Consider the following 18,756-nt stretch of genomic DNA (forward strand, 5'->3'; position numbering starts at 1 on the left):
CCCAAACTCAAGTGTTTGTTTCACCCCGAATCCATTAATTCACCCCAAACTCAAGTGTTTGTTTCACCCCAAGCCCACTTGTGTCAGCCGAAACCGACGGGATTCACTCCAAACTTGGGGAATTCACCCCAAACGCACGCATTTCATCCCAAACCCATGGGATTTGCCCCAAACCCGGGGAAGCAGATTGGGCACTTGAAACGAAAAGCTCGTGTTGTAAATTACTTAAAATTGTTGGTATTGTAATTATTATTATTACTACTACTATTATTTTACATTGCATTAAATTGTTATCTCTACATATTTCTACTTTTCATTTTTATATTTGTATTATATATTTATAGATAATCTAGTTATTATATATTACTTATACTTTAAATTACTGATATGTTTTAAAATATCTATATTAAATATAAATATTTTAGCACATCTATTATCCATAGAACAAATTATTTAATAGATTTTTATTATTTATATTTAGTTATCTGATAAGTTAGTTTTATCTCAGAAACAACACACCCTTTGTTTTCTCCCTTCACACCCAACTTTCTCTGTTTTTTAATTATTTTTGTTTAAATGCAACGATGTATTTGTAAAATAACTGGTTGCAGACAGCAAACAAAAAATCCCATCAAAGAAAAGACAAAAAACCCACAAAACTTTAAACTGAGGTGACATTCAGGTCCAGCCGGAGTATGCACAAGCATCTCTCAAGAGTACTACTCGCACTCTTAAAAAAAACACCTCAGAACCATCAATGACATCAACACATTCTGATTTAACTTGCACTTGGGTGAATTACACTCAAGAAAGCTCAGAGACCATGGAAACAGAGATTGTGTTTTTATTTTTAAAAAAGGAGACAAAATGGGAGCTGTGCCCAACAGAAAAAGTGGTTAAGGTTTATTTAAATGTAGTTAATAGAAGTATTCCAACAAAGACCAGAAGCAAAACTTGGCATTCCTGATTTAATTCTAAAACAAACTGGTAAACTAATGAATGAAGACAATTTAAAACAGATCTTGTATAGTTTAATTGTAGTTAGAGCAATTCCAACATTTTTTCTTGCAACTCTGATGATATATACACCCAAAAAATGAACAGAAGAGTTGAAGTAAAGTAGCACCAGCCTTGTAGAGTACAGAAATAAGAGAGCTCAGCACTTCTTCCCTAAAGTCCATTTGAATATTGTAAAATGCAGAACTCCAAGCTTAGGGAAATCACAACTGAGAGACTGTTTGAAAGGCAGGCCCAATTCAAGTGCTACATTTTGCCCAAAGTTCACACTCCCATATCCCAGCTCCTGAGCATCACAATCCAACCCCTTTCCCTGGACAAGGGGCCCTCAAGCAGCACTTCCCTGGGCTGTGCAGAATTCCCTCTCTTGCATGAGAAGCCTCCCAAGGTCACATGCTGCCCCCAAACACATGTGCAAATCAACTTTAAAGCCATTATTGTTTCCTTCTACTAAAAAATTTACAAGACCTGATAAGCCATGAGAAGAGCAATTAATCCTAACATCACTTTCCTTCCCAGATGCCCTCCCCCACTAATGCATTGTCTTTGTTAAAATCATGCAGAACCTTTGTAGTGAAAATGGTTTAAGCTGCCATTTCTCAATAGAGGTATGATTTGGCTAAATTTTCTACCTATTATTTGAGACCTCTGCAGAGCTCCCTGAATATTGATACTTCCACCCAGCCTTACAATTTTGCTGTGCCTGACAATCTTGGGAAACTTCCTTTGGGTCATCCTACCTCACTGAGACAGGAGGGACACCTTTCTTTTTCTTCCTTCAGCAACAGGGGAGTGGAAGAAGGAAAGAAAAATCTCTGAAACTGGAGGGGAAAAAAGCCACAAAAATGATGGGGCAACAATTAGAGAGACAACCTAAACATCATTCACCACTTGCTATGCACTGATTTTTGTTAATATCTTCTGTAAAGTTTAACACCTTCACCACATACTGCTTGCTACTAAACACAGTCACTATTTTACCCACTTTTCAATACTTGATCAAGTATTAAGCTTTTATGTAAAGTTCCAAAAAAAAAAAAAAAAAAGTCCTCTGAAGTCACTGAAAGAGTACTTGTTTACACTTCAGGGAAAGGGGTCCCGTTTCTCATGCCATTTTCACTTGAAGTATTTCAGGAGAGAAAGAGACACAGAAGAAAGGTAATAGGAACTGCAGAGTACATACAACAACCTAGAATAATACTGTTCCTACAGTATCTTGTGCAGACAACTTTCCATAAACACAACAGTATGTTAAATATAAGGCAAATGACACTGGAGGCCACTAAGAAACTCACTTGTGTATTCCTCTTAAGGGACTAAAAACTTAATTTAATTTAAGTGCTATAAAAGTAATCCTAAGACATAATATTAAGAATTACATTTTTAAAAATGTTCTGTTATCTATGCCTGTTTGTCTAACAATCTGTTTACAGAATTTACATGCTGGAAGTAATTTTTAAAAAGATTTATTTCCAGAGAGACACTGTTTAACTACAAGTCTTAGTACAGCTGATTGAGCTGGTGCTTCGACAGAGCTATAATCTGTTACTTAGTATAGCAGCCACTGTTTTTATAATCCTTAAAACAGTAAGAGTCCCAAGGCAGATTTGTCAGGAAGCTGTAAACAAGTAATTTCCCAAGACTTCTTGGCAACAAAGTGATCCCTAGTCTAGGTTTTAATTTTCTCTGCCCAATTTCAATTTTGGAAACTGTGGAATCTACTTCCCTATTAATAATCTGGAGCAGTTTGGAAACTTGTCTCTGAGGAAGAGTCAACATCTATTTCCAGCACAGACTCATCAGGATTTGGGAGGAAATTAGGATAGGCATTTAAGTCAGACTGCTCCTGGATATCAGCAGGAGCATTTTTCATAGCTGAGTGCATGAAGCATGAAGATTCCCAGAGCCAGCTCTCAATGTGTGCAGCAGAGTGAGGCATTTTAAGGTGGCAGTATGAAGAACGAAATTCCACAGTAGATGGGACAGTTTGACATTGTCTTAGTGATGCATAACTGTCTTTCCTGTTTAAAAAAGAAGGAAGGAAAAGGAAATTATTAGTGTTTCAATGGCATTTTTGTCATGTTTACAAGTAGCAAATACAGTTGTTTACCTTCCCAAAGGCCATCTCTGCATTCCACTTTACAATCAGCTCGTTATCACCAACCTGAACAAGTGGAACAGAACTTGTCTACACTCTAAACCAGCACCTGAATCACCAGTTTAGCCCTTTCCAATTTGAGAAACAGGAAACTGAAGTTTTATCCAAGAACATCCTTTTTTTTAAAAAAAAGTTCTCTTCTCTCTTGCAGTGCTTTTGGGGAAAAAAAAAAAAACCACAACAAAACACCATGCCACAACCCCTCCCACAAACAAAAATAGCTCAACTGGCCATACACAGACACTACAACACTGCTTGAGCTGCTTTTCCACAAGGAAAACTGTGTTTCTGTTTAATAATGATGCAGTGAGCAAAGAATCCCTCTTAGAAGTTATTTCTGAGACAAACTGGTGATTCTGTGTCTTCCCAAAGCCTGTCTCAGATGGTAAGACTGTAATATGAGAGACTGCTAAATAAGGGTAAAAGCAGAAAGGTAGCAATACCCAAATTTATTCACAGAATCTCTAGGTTGGAAGAGACCTTCAAGATCATTGAGTCCAACCCGTGCCCTAACACCTCAACTAAACCATGGCACCGAGTGCCACATCCAGTCTTTTATTAAACACATCCAGGAATGGTGACTCTACCACCTCCCCAGGCAGACCATTCCAGAACTTTATGACTCTTTCCATGAAAAAAATTTTCCTAATATCCAACCTATAGATATTGTGGAAAAGTATCAGGAATATCACTAAGTAGGAAGAAAAGACACTGGATTACACGCGCTATCAAGTAACTGAGGAGAGGACAGTAGGTTAAAGAGCAAATATATATCAAGAGCTACATTTTTTCTCAGAGAGATGCCTCAAAAGCCAACTAGTGCTGGCTATTCTTATTCAAGAAAAGACTTTAACTGATTTCAAAAAGAGAGAATTTATAAAACTGAATCATTTGCATGCAGCAGCACTGCACTTTACCTGGCTGTACAGAACAGCTTGCTTTTAGCCTGGGCATAAACTGTGGCAGCAATCCGAAAAAGCTGTTCCTGCATCCATCGAACGTCAGCAGGCATGTCAGGAAACCAGTTCACCAACCTGCAGGCAAAACCAAAACACAGTTTTTGTAAGCAGGAGATTTAATCTCAGTTATGTTTTTACACACCCTGTCCCATATCCAAAACAGCTTTTTTTCCCCCAAACCAACTCCCCTAACCAAGGTGTCCATTTCTTCCCAGCCTCCCTGAATTGCCATCTAACCCTTTCATCTCTCTTCTACAAGCTAAGAAAAGGGGCACCACAAATCACTGCATCTCTAGTGGCTGACCAGTGCGTGCATTCCACACCCTGTGACCAGCACAGGAATCCTCCAAAATATTCCTGTCTCCAAGACCTTTGTGGTATGAACTTTCTGTTCAGTTTAAAGCAAGGTGGAAGAGGAAGGAAGAACAAAAGAAAAACACAATGGAAGAACAAAGAGAAGGCAAAACAAGAACAATGTACCAAGTGTACTTTTTTTCCTTATGATACCCCTTAATGGGAGTATCAGCTACATCAGTGGGACAAGGAGGAAAACTCCACAGAGACATCTGGAGAAACTTGCTGCCTCCCCATCAACCAAAAATGGCACAGAAGTGTCACACTCATTTGCACAGAAACAAAGTACTTCAATGGAGTTCTATATGGTTTTATTACCAGACCTGTTTTTTTCAAGATTTTCTAAAGATAGTCATGACATCTGCTGCTCAAGGACTGGAATTCTCTTAAGCAAGCACAAAGCTTAGGATTCATGGCACATTTATTGAGCATAACTTCTCCTTGACAAGAACTGAAACTTATCAAATTAAGCCCTACTTCAAGAGCAACTTTCAGTCAACCTAAACAGAACTGGTAAGAGAATTTATATGGTGAGTAAATAGTGGATTTCACTCCAGATTTCAGAAAGAAGCACAAGAAGGATGCGGAGAGAGTTCAGATACCCCTGCAGAATACAGTAATGAAGAATGTATTCCTGGAAAGCACAACTAAGGCTGCTTCTTTTGAGCAATTACAAGGTAGCTATTAGTAATATGAGTATGTATTTTAAGAATCTTCTTAATATGTTTATTTATCTAACCTTGGATTATATAGGCTTTAGGATGCATCACATAGGTAAAAATAATGGGTCTTTTGACAGTTATCACTTGAATTATTGAGTCCCAGAATGCCTCCAACATTTCCAAAATGATGATAATTCTAGAAGAGTTCTTTACAAGTTCCTTACCGTAAAGCGACGGAGTAAGCAGACTCCACTGGGAGTGTGTATGGCAGCATCAGGTAGGATATCACCCGCATGGGGAAGAGTTTAGAGAACTGAGCATAGAACCCATTCTGTTCTTTACAAGCTTCCTGCAGTGCTTAAGAATAATTATTTGGGAAAAGATGTTACACTATTTGAAAGCAGTTTCAATAATTAATCTCAGAGCACTCTTACCATAAACTTTGTGATATTTTAAAATATGGGAACACAGACTCATGGCACAGGGACAAAACACACTACCCAGAACTTCTAAGCAATTAAAAAAAAAAGGTCAAAGTTTGCTACTCAGATTTATAGGAAACAGCCTGAAGCATGCACCTTTACGAAGTCTGGGAGGTAGACTCTCAAATATGCTCTTCTCCAAAGGCCATGGATTTTGCTTTAGCTGGTCATTTAAGCTGGTCATTTTCAAAGTTTCTACTCTGTTGTTTTCTGTCAATTTTCTTCTCTTCACATGGTCAAGATGTTGTTGTGCAGCCTCGTGGGGGTTTCTTTTTGTGAAGGACAAGTGGATATAAATTGAGTCATTCAGAATACCTGAAAGAGTCAAGAGCTTTCACTTAGGTTTGATCCACAGGTCTCCTGAGTACCTGTACAGCACCTGACGTCTGTGTGTCTGAACAAAGATCTGTCCTGAGGGAACACCATCATCTACCCCATGTCAAATGCACCTGGTTCTTAGGATCCCACAAATGTTTAATCACAGTGATGGCTCTTCTGAAGGTTTAGGTCTTACTTTGAAAGAGGTTCTAAAGAGAAGGAAAAAGTAAACAATTAAGTGAAACTGCCCTGGAAACACAGAGTCATTTACCAAAGTTGTGTTCCTGCAAGAAAGCAAGGATTTAAAGGAGAGGAGGAAAGCTGATTTAATATGTATTTGAAAGAAAACACCTAAAACACATCATATATTTGGGAAATTTGACATAGCAGGTATCATGTGAGTAGTTTGAGGCATTGCTACAACAGGGTTGAAAAGGAAAGCAACTAGCTATTTTTTTCAGTTGTATCCAAAGTACAGATCTAAATCAACATGGGTTGCACTGCAAAACTGGTGCCAATTAAGAAATAGTACTGATAACTACCTTAGAAATAAGCACTAGATCATGAGTACAAAGAGAAAAACACAATAATTTTATTTACACTTGGTTTCCAGAAAATCATTTTAAAATTACATATGAAACAAGACTACCAAATTTGACTAGAATCTATACCTGCATACAACAGAACCTATATCCTACCTGCAAGCGCTAGTAAAAGACAAACGTCAAAAGAATACACAGTGAATTTAGCAAAGGAAAATATTTAAGTGTCACAGATGGGGGGGAATTAATTCCTACAGCTGAAATAATAAGAAAGGTGATGCATAATGAATGACCTTGGAAAGGTTATAATTATCATTGATTAAGCTTGACGCAAAACAACCCTGTGGCAGAATAAAAACAAAGTTGATCACAGGATTAGGAGTGTGAAAAGGAGGACAATAGTGCAATACAGAGAGGACATGGGGCCGAGATTCCGAGGAAGAACCGCAAGGAATGTCAGATATTAGTGTCAGATGGAAACTTGCATGCAGGAAACCTGTGGGTGCAGGACAGCAACAGAACCCAGCTCAGCACAGACAACCACAAACCAGGCTCTTTGTAGAGTTTGTGCTCTTAATCACATGGTAAAAGCTATAAAGCAAGACTTTCTCATTAAATAATAATAATACATAGTAATAACATTATAGAAAATCAAGCTCTTAGCAGAACTGTGAGGTTCTTCAGTGAAGAGAATTGTTTCAAGACAACTTGAATATTCAGTAACCAGGTATCAGCAGAGTACATGAATGACTGCTCACATCTTGCAGCTGGCACAAGTCTCATTTCTATTCCCATTCCTGTGATCTGACCCAGTACCAATTTGCTTCTGCATCCAAAGACTACAGGGCCCAGGCATGTTTAACACATGGTTAACTTCATCCTAATATCAAGTTACTGTTTTCAACTTGTTTGTCTCAAAGCTTGCAGAGCAACAACATTTATCAATATAAAACATATTATTAAAATTCTAGGAGCAGAATAGCAGAACTCATAATTCTTCTTCCTAAATTTATCTGGGTGTCAACAACTACTCCATTATAAGTTGTCATCTTCTAAAGTCTTTTCTCACATAGAGGGTTTGTCTGTGACTGAGTGTTCATTGTTGTTAGCCAGCTCCCACTTCTGGACTACCAAAAAATCACTTGGATGACTAGAGAGGAGGTAATAGAATATACGGTTTCAGAGGAGTGGGAAGCAGTAGGCTATACCCATCCTGCACAATTAAGATAAAGCCAAGTAATAATATGATTTGCCTAGAACTGGAATTCTTTGGAAATTTCACTTAACATTTACTTCACACAGATTTGATAAAATTCCAAAAGTTCAATTTTTGTGTGGCACAGTTCACCTCAGGTGAACTATAACTGTGGCATTTATACAAGAATGAAACTATCAGGATCCTTCTAAAATTCTCAAAAACCAGCCCCCTTCTTAGCTACACACAACCCCCTCACTCTTTTTGTTTGTTTTGATCTGGGTTTTTTTTTGTTTGTTTTTTTAAACTTAGGTTAAGACCATATAATCAATAATTATCTGAAAGGTTAACATACCATTCTCCTTCAAGAATTTAAGAGCATCCAAATATCCCTGCTCACAGATCTCTCCAAGTACCTGCAAATATAGAGTAAATGAGTCAGACAAATAAAAAGAAATTTCAACTTCAGATCAACAGTTTGAAGAATAAAGAGCCACTTTCCTCCACCTTCCACTATTTTAAGAAAAAAAGCCACCTTAAAAATTGCTGGAATACAGCAGATTCAGGTTAATATGGCTACTATGATGATGCATATGTGATCAGGTACATTAACTTAACTTTCAGCTGTTAAAGATGCACAGAATGATGGCATTCAAACAGTTTGGACTTCCCTCTCCTCTTGTTTCTTGATTAGCTCTTCAGAAGCTGCTAGCAGCAATGAAACAGGGTGTTTGGAGTGTGTCAATTCCCCTCCTTCCCTCCCAGTGCTTCTCACTTCCCAAAGGTTTGAAAAATCAGCTGTGCAATTCTGATGCTCAGGCTCAGACTTATCTTTGCTATGAAAATATATTTTACAAGATGCAATACCAGCTCACCTACACAAGAGTACCAGTAAAAGAAAAAAAAAAATAAAGCCTGCATAAGTAGAATTTAGAATTTGTCTTGAAGTGGTCACAAAGCCTGCAGTTTAAATATATCTGTAGCAGTCAGAAAAATTGCTTCTTTGCTGTACTATATCAAAGCCAGTTGAAAAGGTCTGGTTTTAATTTTCACAACAACAATTCAAGAGCCTTTCCCTCTTCAGATCTGCAACTAACAGCAATGAGCAAAGTTTAAAGGCAACTTGACCGTGACAAGTATTAATTAATACCTCTACAAAACCATGAAACTTTAGAACTTCTTCTAATTTCTTAGCAGGCAAACATTTAGGGACTACAAACCGACAGTTGTAATTTCCCAGTGTTGATTTTATGATGGAATCCTGTGACAATTCCCAAATAAATAGTGAAAGCCAGTAGCAGGATATGCATTTTTAGCCCAAGAGAGACTAAAACCAAGAAGGACACAGACAAAACTTGAAAAAAGAGAAAAAAGATACATCCACAGAGAAGTTTGTGTGACTGGATGAAAAGTTGAGACACTGCAACTTTCTGCAAAAGCTTTCATGTGGAGAGATGAAGCAAAGGAAGGCAGGGGCTGACCTTGGGTTCCGGAGGAAAGAGCGCCTGTGTTAAGCGATAAAGGTTGCCCAGGCTGAACTGAATGCTGGTGTTGGTCACGTTCATTTCATGGAAGTTGGCTGACTTGCCCTTGGGACAGATGTCACACTCCCCAGCGAAAGGGGACACTGTGATGGTGTTCTTACACTCATAGTGAGGCAAGTTGTCACTGATTCCTCCATCCACGTAGCGCTATAAAAAGGAGTGGAAACAACACATCTCAAGGGCTGACAATGTCTGACCAGAAGAGTCCCTCACACAAGAATGAAACAGCCCTTAAGGCTGTAGCTTAAGCCTGGTGCACCCAAGCTAAACATTTTGACTGGCATAATCTGTTCTCTAAAGCCAATAAACATTCCTACCTATAGTTCCATAGGCAGTGCAAGCATACTCCCTTTGGGATTTTTCAGTATGTTTTTTTTAAAGATGATAATCCTACACAATGTACAGAGAAAAGTAGCTCCATCCTTCAAAGTTCAAGTTCCAAGATACTAATCCATTCTAACTTACAAGTACTCTTCATAAATATAATTTGATAGAAAAGCATCAAAAAAGATTTGGACATAAGGAAAGTGTGAGTAAAAAATGGACAGTGCTTCAGGAACTTTGCCGAGTCACAGACACCTGTTGTGCTTTGTGTGTAAGTTCCAGGTTATGCTTTTGTCTCCTTCACACTGAATCACCCATTTCAGTAGTTTTATAGCATCACCACCTCGGATATTTTAATAAACCCCAAAGTGCTTTGTTTTGAGGTAACTACTGTCTAGTGCAGCAGCAGCAGTGGCTACAGACAGCCCCCTCCACCCACTTGCAGCAGCCAGTTCTCCAGTGGGCTACAGGGAAGTGGTTTGTTCCCACACCACCAGCTTTGTTGGTTCAGAGGCTGCATTTTTCTCCTTAAAAGGGCAGCAAATCAAAACTGTAGGTCCTTGTCATAAATGTTACAGAGCAGTGATTTGAGGAGGAGCAACCTGGATTATCAGTTTCAGCTGCCCTGATACTCAGGCCCTGACCATTCTGAGAAACACATTAGGAATTTCTGAGAAACACGTTAGGAATTAGGAATTAGGGCAGCTCATGGCCTGTCAGCTTCCCAGGACACCCTCTGGACCCAGCAGCATGCAGCTCCTGCTAAATTTTAGGTGTGTAATGCAATCACTAAAGTACAAGTGAAATCCCCAAGTTCTTCGTGACATAAATAAAATACAACAGGTCTGGCAAAGGAGGACCCTTCTCGTGAAATTATTAAAAGGTGGGAGTAGGAAGTACATATCTGAGTCACTGTTCTACTGATCTAAATGATTTTCACAATTTGGAGTATCTGCTCAGCTGTTCCTCCAAGCCATTTTTTAAATCTAAAACAATTGCTGTGTTTGAAAGCAGTAAAAAATACCAACGACAGCCACCACACCCAAAAGCTTTTGAATTGGCAGTTAGATACACCTTTTAAATGTTATCTTTAAGCCTTTGTTTTACAGTATATAGGTAGGAATGCCAAGCAGTAAACAGCAAGATGCCCCAAAGTTTACATTTTTGACATTCTGTTGTGCTTAAGCCTATAGGAGTCATGCCAAGCATACGTAACTGTGGTATTCTTACCATGTTACATCAAAAAATGCCTCCTAAGCATTAAAATTGTCTCAAAATAATTGCAAAGATTAAAATAATAGAATTATGCCTTCCTTTCCTCAAAATATGAGCAAATAAAGCACCCCTTGCATGCTTTTGTACTTTGAACTAAGCTTTTTAAAATAACATTGTTGTCTGGTGACAAGAACTGAACAGCCAGATTAGCCTGGATCCACCTAAACCTTGGATGTAGTCCAACGTCCTGTTTTCATAACACCTTTAATCTGGAAGAGTTTAAGGAGACATACAAGGTTTAGAAGTACAGATAAAGAAAATCTCTATACAGTTCTAATCACTTTTGCTTAAATTTCAACATGAAGAAAAAAATCCCAAAAAACATTTCACATCCATTATTGACCCTTTAATACTTGCAAATTGCCTTGAGAACAGCATGTAATCAAAGACATTTAAAGCTTTCTTTCTTCCTTCCCTTCTCCTTGTTCAAAGAGCACCAGAGTTTGAGAGAAAGCAAACATAAGTGAATAGAACAGGGTAACAAAAAGCCACTGATGTCACTGCCTTGATTTGAAATGCAGATCTGCTTCCAGACCTGTAATTATAACACCTACAACAAACCATGCCAACTCTCCTGCAGTTTTTGTCTCTTAAACAGGGGATTTTAGAGAGGCCAGTACTGCTGTGAAGTATTAAGAGGCTTTGTAACCAGCAGTTCCTGTGAAGCAATAGAACATACTGATATACTGATATTTTGGCTCTAAAAAGTAAGCTTTCTTACACTGAATACAAATGCCAGAAGGCAATAAAAAGCTTTGTCTGCACCTAACTGAACACAGAACTTTTTTTCCAGTTGTAAGGCAGATCTCCCTACATGCAGAACACAAAGATATACAATAAACGATATTACAAGGTATTTTTTAAAAAAATTATAGGTGACTCTTCCTGTAAATTTGTGCAGGTAAAAGAGCATCACTTCCTTCAATAAATATTTATCCATAGGTTACATACTTGTTATCTTATATCTTTTTCTTTTATTAATGAATTTTAGGGGGCAGAGAAGGGACAGAGAGACAATATGTGTGCATTAAAATACATGTACTATCTTCCACACATTCAGTGTTCCTGTCTTTTTTTGGAAAGTTGCTACAGCTACAGTACTAGAAGCTATTATGAAGTTATTTACTTTACAGTAGGATAACAAAAAAACCCACATGCATTCTTAAAATTTTCAGAATAGACAGAACTATTTTTAGATCTTAACAATAGAGACTTACCACACCTCTAAATGATGGTGGAATGAGACCACAATAAATAGGGACAAATGAACTACAGATTAAAGCCTGTAAGAAAATGAGACCATAAAAATTAAATGTTAACTGTCCATTACTAACATAAACATTTATCTTTATAAAATAAATTCTTATTCACTAAGGCTATAGTTTCATTAGATCCACTGCACTTTTAAATCATTTATCCTTTTTATGACCAATCCCTTGTACCTCTTCCCTAAAACAGTTCCCAGACACATTGACTGGGAAAAGCGGTACATGAATCTGGTTTAAAAATGCTTGAATTCCTCTTAAAAATACTGTCAGAGTAAGAATACCTGAAATGCTTAAAGCAGAAAGAAATTTCTAAAGTAAGTATAGAAGTAAAGTATAGGAGTTTCTAAAAGTTGCCAAAAAGAAACATACCTGTATAACTTCTTCTTTAGAGTTAAAATTAGAGATCAAGGCATTCTTGCCATCTGATACTCTGGTTAGTGAAATACACAGTCTGCCCGATGACAACTGGTGTGTGTTTTCTGGAAGATTTCTCATCAGCCCATCTCTTATTATCTTTATCACATTAAAGGAAGGATGAAGAGGACCCAGATTTCGCTTTCTAGCTTCTTTGGCTAATGCCAGAACATCTGCACAAGCCTGAGCTGGAAAGAACATGCATTGCATTTAAAAGCAGAAACACAACCCACATTTGGACTAATAAAGCATATCTAGAGCTCCACATTATCTCTCTTAGTAAAAGAATGAAAATGCAAGAGCTTTTTAACAGATTAAATAACTGTCCAACATGGTTAAGGAGCTTAGGAGTTTTCTGAGAGACAAAAAAAAAATAAATTTAAACTTTCAAAAAGATCTCTTGGTGAAGATTAAGCTACTTATGTGTCATTAAGATGTAGGTTCTAAATGTAAAATACCTGTATGAGAAGACACTTGCATTAGGAATTAATCATTCCAGAAATGCATTTTTTGGGGGGGGGGGGGGGAAATGAACCAAACTTAAGGTTTCAGGGTACCATTTTTCCTCATTGATACATAAACACACTAAAGGGAGCACGAAGTGTGATCTGGTAGGAATGCGAGGTAGGTGCATTTTTACAGGAACAGGCACATAATAATCTTTTCTCCAATTAAATCTATGTTTGGGAACTTCAAACCACTTCGGAAGACAGGAGTGTCCCTGAAGAACACTAAAATCTTCTCAACATTTAGTCACAGGAGGAAAAGCAGCTCATCCACCTGCAATGGTTTGTTTGAACTTAATGTCACATTTCTCCAGGACACACTTTGAGGAAATTGCTTGTCAGTTTGGTAGAGGAGACAGGGGGGAAAGCTCAAAGTGATCAACCTGAGTGATAGGCTTCTAAAAATATTTTCAGAACTTACATACTTGGACTTGCTAGAACAGATAAAATTCAATTTATCAGGTTAAATGTAAGCACTGCACTGGCAACAACTCTGCTTAAGCCTTTGAGCATAGACTATTTTCCAAAAATATTACATTTCTATAATTTTATTACCCTCTCAAGTAGCAATAACTAAAGATTTATCATTCTCAACCAAGAGTCTATGTCCAAAAGAGCATCTCTACAAAATCTAAGGTATCAGACACACTTGGTTTTTACCACTTCAATTGTTTCACTCCATCCTCACAGAGGGAAATCTTGGGCCACCAATCTACTGACACAAGCAGCCTGACACCAACACCACCCCAGAAGACAGAAAACAATTTAGACACAGCTCACTGTTCATGGTCAAATATACGTTTATCTTAGTAAAACACATTTTACACACAAATAAAAAGTTGCCCAAGTCACATTCTGACTAGTGACAAAGTTACTTCCAAAAGCAGAATCAGGCTGTTCTAATTTTCACTGCATCCAGATACTTGTTACCAACTCCCTTTTTTTATTTAGCAATGCGGAGTCTTCTAAAATTTCTAAAAATAGCCACGTTGCGGGAGCCAGAGATACTGAACTACCAGAACTCTGGCCAGGAAGAGCAGTCTTGGAGCATATGCAATAATTACCATTTCCAAAATAAATACTTTGTAAAGCTTATACACCAAGCAAGTCAAGCAAGTTGCTTTTTCTAAAATACAAACCAACACATGCAATTTGATTTAGCAGTTACCCACTGTTGGGGAAGATGAAACAGGAAAGCCTTACAAATATGATTGCCTGGCAAAAGATTTTGAGAATATAGAAATTATAAGCAAGATTGAAATGAAGGCAAGCTTTGAGATCCCTTAGTTACTGAACAATGGGAAAACAATGGTGTGGCCGGCTGAATGTAATCCCCTTTTGATGATACAAGACCCTCTGCAAGCAGGCAGGTCCAAGGGTGCAAGCAGACCCTGCCAGCTTGGCAGAAGAGGTCCGAAGAGTAGTTTTTATGGTTTAAAATGTAGCACAGTATGGTAATGTAGTAATTCTTATAGGCTGTATGTAAATGCTATAGGATTTGTGTGTTGCACTAGATTGGTTAGTGAGAATCAGAATATTCAACACAGAAGATGATTTATTGTATTGTAACGGGAACTTCACTCTCTTACTCTTGCTCTCTTACTCTTACTTACTTTTCTATGCTCTTAGCTCTTGCCTTTTACGTTCTTACCCTCATCCTCTCTACCCCTCTCTTCTCTCGGGCCTGCTCCGAGCTGCAGCTGGCAGCTCCCAGCAGGGCCCTGTACCCACGCCCTTTGCAATAAACCGCAAGTTGCACGACCTGGCTTCAGAGATCTCTCATCTTCATCCGTCTCGAACGTGCCACCCCCTGTCTCGCCTACAACTCACTGTCTCTGTATACAAGAATTTCTTTGCTCAAAGTAGTTCACAGGGAAAGAAAAAAACAAAACAAAAAAAAAGCTGACATATTTTGTTTATTGTAAGCTATTTTAAACCCTGGAAGGGCTCCAAACCTAGGGAAAAAAAAAAAGGAGAAGTTCTATTTACGAGTATGTGATATTAAACAAAAAAAAATTATGCGATATTAAATCACCAAAAAAAAATTTACAAAGCTTTTTGTTAATAATTCAACAGACTTCAAAGTAGTCCAACTTCTTTTCCTTCTCCCTTCCTTTCCAACAGGACTAAAATGCAGTTACCTCTTAGGCTGTTGTATTCCAAAACAGGAACTTCTCCAAAAGGGACTAAGGGCTAGAGCTTAAGTCAGGTCTTGGTCCATCTGTTTTATTTTTGAAACACAGGAGAGCTAAAGAAATTAATATTCCTAGTAAATGTGAACTGTTTCCTGCTATAGTTCTGCATTCTTATTTTTAATTGTTTCACTGAGTAAAAGCTGACATTGTATTTGCAGCCTGAATTAAACCTGTTCTCTTTAAGTGCCTCACTGGAGTGGATGATCACAGCATAATCAAAATACCAGATCTCCAGGACATCCAAGGAGTGCAACTTTAACATTCCAGTTTGGAATAGCCTAGAATGCATTTCATCCTCTAAACAACACTCATGGCTAAGCTTCCCAACCTCCCCCATATTTAATTAGAGAAACCTCTTTGTCAGTCTATAAAAGTTCACTTTTTTTCTCCTTTCAATGCCTAATGATTGTATTTATCCACTTTTGAAGGTCCACAGACTCCCCACCTATTCAGCAGGTAATTTGAGTCAAAGAGAAAACCCTTCATTTAAAATATCTGGCTGCAAGGCTGTAAGAAATAAAATAAGCTCTTTAATTTCAGCCACAACCCCTGCTCACAGATTTGCACATCCCGTTTTGTGTGCACTAGCACACAGACCAGCTCAGGGCTGGGTCCTGGCAAGCCCCAAATATCTCCAAGTGTGGAGATCCCACAACCTCTCTGGGAAGCTGTTCTATTATTCTACCACTCTCATAGCAACCGGCCTTTCCTTACACCTCATCTGAATTTACCAGGTTCCAGCTTGTACCTGCTGCCTCTCATCCTTCCTCTCACCTCTAGGAAGAGCTGGGCTCTGTCTATCCACCAGAAAATACAAATGTGATAAAAAAATATAGGACTTGCTAACACCTCCAGCTGCAGAAACCACAAATACTGCACATTGAAGTATATCAGAGTAAGAGAGGCATATGATACAAACTCACAAAATAGATCTTATTATCATTGTAAAACAGTTTCCTTACAGCTTATTTACCATCCTCTGCTTTCACGCAAGCTCACAAAACACAGCAGCTAGAAACGCAGAGAATTAGCATGGGAGTACCTTATTCGTTTTGTTAGCAATTCATAGATTTAGAATGTGGGTTGTTTTGAATTATCTTTCAAGTGATGCCTTTGTTTTTTTTTTTTTCCCCCCAGTAGAAACACACTTGCCCATGGAATCTGCTACCTTGGACAGTGACCACACACATATTCTATTAGTTAGAGAAAAGCAAAAATATCAGTTGACATATGAGATTGGTAATAATTGGGAAAGGTTATAGTTTGAAATCTACAACTCTTAATTATTAAAGTGCTAAACCATTTAAAAGCTGTTATTAACTCATATTGACAAATAAACAATATACATTTTCTGGGCTTAAGAGTGCTTCAAATATTTAAGACAGCTTCCTCCTCAAATCATTTACAATGACTTAAGACTTAAAACTTGGTATGTTTTAAAAATACCAGCTATTGGGGGAAAATATTAATTTGTTTTAAAAGCCAGTAGCAGGCTCATAATAATTCAAGTATGTCATGTTTGGACATTACAGCAAAATTAAATTAAGCAGCAGAGGTTTACTGCTAAAGCTTTGAAGAAATTAAGCTTATGGGCTAGAGCTCAGCGGTTAAAGCAGCAGGGACAGGCACTGTTCTCCTGCACTTTCAGAGAACTTCTGCTTGTTTCTGTCAGTGGATTTTTTCCTCAGAAATTTAAAAGCAAAACCCACATATGTCTCCAAATTCAAAAGAGGTACTCATTGTTCTCCTTCTCTTCTAAGACAAATCCGAATTTACAAAATCCTCTAGTTTTAAACCAGTCAAGGTTGCTGCTAGCAAAAGCAATCAGTATGGACTAATGAACTACACAAGCGTTACTCAGTGGATTCCTTTAGTTTAGAAAGAAAACCATTTTCAGATTTTCAGATATTTCATATATTTTTTAAATGGCAATCCTGATAGCTTTTATCAAGTTTAATTAATTACAAAAATGTATATTCATGAGCCCTAAGTATGTAAAAGTAAGGTGTATTTTCATACTGCTAGAAAATAGGTGTGCATTTTACAAAGCACACTACATTCTGTTTCAAACTAACATCTTTAATCCGGCATAAATACAACACAAGATTACCTCTATTGTTTAAATGACAATTAAAGTTAGTGATTTCAATCAATCTACTGTTTATAACCATACACCTAAACGACCTTAGCAATATACACCGTGCACAGATTAGAGAGGAAAAGCATGTTAAAGCTAACCTAAGCCCTGACCTTAACTCTCTTAGCCTTATCCCAGAAAGGAGCAGCTCTGGAGGAAGCGAGATAAAGCTGCCCCGCACTTCACGTGCAGGGAGATGGTCCATTTCCCAACGAAGCGCAAACACTGTGTTTACAGCTGACGACGGGGCTGGCCCAGTTGCTCTAGAGGGTGTTAGGGCTCGGCTGCCTCCCGCTCTCCCAGGTAATTCCTGGACTTTGGACAGCGGCGGTGAGAGCAGCCCCTCAGGGGGACAAGCACGGGAGGAACTCCGACCTTTCGGCTGCGCAAGCTTTCGAATCGGAGCGGGCATCGCCAGCACCATTCCCTGCGCCACGGACCCCGCTTGGATTTAATTCCACCCACGGGCACACGTTTCAGGGGTGAAGAGAAGCAGAGAATCGCAGCCAGCCCGGCCCGGCCCAGCCCGGCCCGGCGAGCCCCGCGGCCCGAGCGTTCCTCGGGGCCGCGCCCGCCCTCCCGCGCCGCACCGGGCCCTGCCCGTCGCACCTGCCCCTTCCCTGCCGTCCGCCTCGCCCCGCTCGCCCCGGCCCCGCCGCTGACCCAGAGAGCCGCCCCCGACGAGGACTGCACCGGCGAGCGCCCCGGCGGAGGCGCCGTAGATGTGCCGCGCATCGCGGATGACGTGCGGGGCGCGCTCCTGCAGGCAAGTGGCGGCGCCGATGTGGTAGACGCCCAGAAAGCCGCAGCCGGCGAAGGACACGCTCCAGCCGCCCTCGCGGTCCAGCATGGTCGCCGGCGGGACGCGCGCTGGGGCCAGCGAGGGCAGAACACTCCGGTGGCGGGGGCCGCTGCCCGGCGACTGAACGCGCTCGGGCGGCCGCCCCTGGCGTTACACGGAGGCCGCGCCCCCGCCGCCGGTGGCGCCGCAGCCAATCCCGAGCCGCCGCTGGGTGGCCCAAGGCGCCTCCGGCCAACCAGAGGGCAGATGCAAGTTAGGCCCCGCCTCCTTGCGCCCCCGCCCTGGATGGATAGCGCTCCCGCTGCGTGATCCTCGCCCGGGACTCCACGTCGCTCGTTCTCCCCGGTCCCCGCAGACCTGTCGGTCCCCTCAGACCCTTCGGACCCTTTCCTCGGCAGCCTCCGCCAGTACCCCAGTCCCGCCTGTCTCCCAGTCCCGCCCCGAGCAAAGCGGTCCAGAGGGGCGCTGCCCGCCCACCGCGCTTCCAAAGCCGCACGGCGCCCTGTGGGCTCCGGGGTTAGTGAGGCACAGTGGGGTGCGGGGTCAGTGAGACACAATGGGTCTGGGATCGGTGCGGCACAGTGGGCTTCGGAGCCGGTGGGAC

General features: G+C 40.0%; 1 protein-coding gene across 2 annotated transcripts; it reads right to left on the minus strand.

Annotated features, from left to right (window-relative positions):
- Window positions 1-828: 828 nt before the first annotated feature.
- Window positions 829-18,279, minus strand: LOC103819680 (patatin-like phospholipase domain-containing protein 2). Of its 2 annotated transcripts, none has more exons than XM_030237961.2 (9): window positions 18,014-18,279; window positions 12,468-12,700; window positions 12,048-12,113; window positions 9,169-9,378; window positions 8,043-8,103; window positions 5,729-5,947; window positions 5,375-5,507; window positions 4,093-4,209; window positions 829-3,038 (listed from the first exon to the last, which is right to left on the minus strand). In XM_030237961.2, the coding sequence occupies exons 1-9, from the start codon at window positions 18,198-18,200 to the stop codon at window positions 2,747-2,749; spliced, it is 1,518 nt and encodes a 505-aa protein (XP_030093821.1). In that variant the 5' UTR covers window positions 18,201-18,279; the 3' UTR covers window positions 829-2,746. The 2 variants fall into 2 exon arrangements, with proteins under 2 accessions (XP_030093821.1, XP_050825648.1); XM_050969691.1 differs by having other exon boundaries at window positions 17,960-18,279.
- Between the last annotated feature and the right edge of the window lie 477 nt (window positions 18,280-18,756).

This window comes from Serinus canaria, chromosome 1A (genome assembly GCF_022539315.1).
Source record: "Serinus canaria isolate serCan28SL12 chromosome 1A, serCan2020, whole genome shotgun sequence".
NCBI lineage: Eukaryota > Metazoa > Chordata > Aves > Passeriformes > Fringillidae > Serinus > Serinus canaria.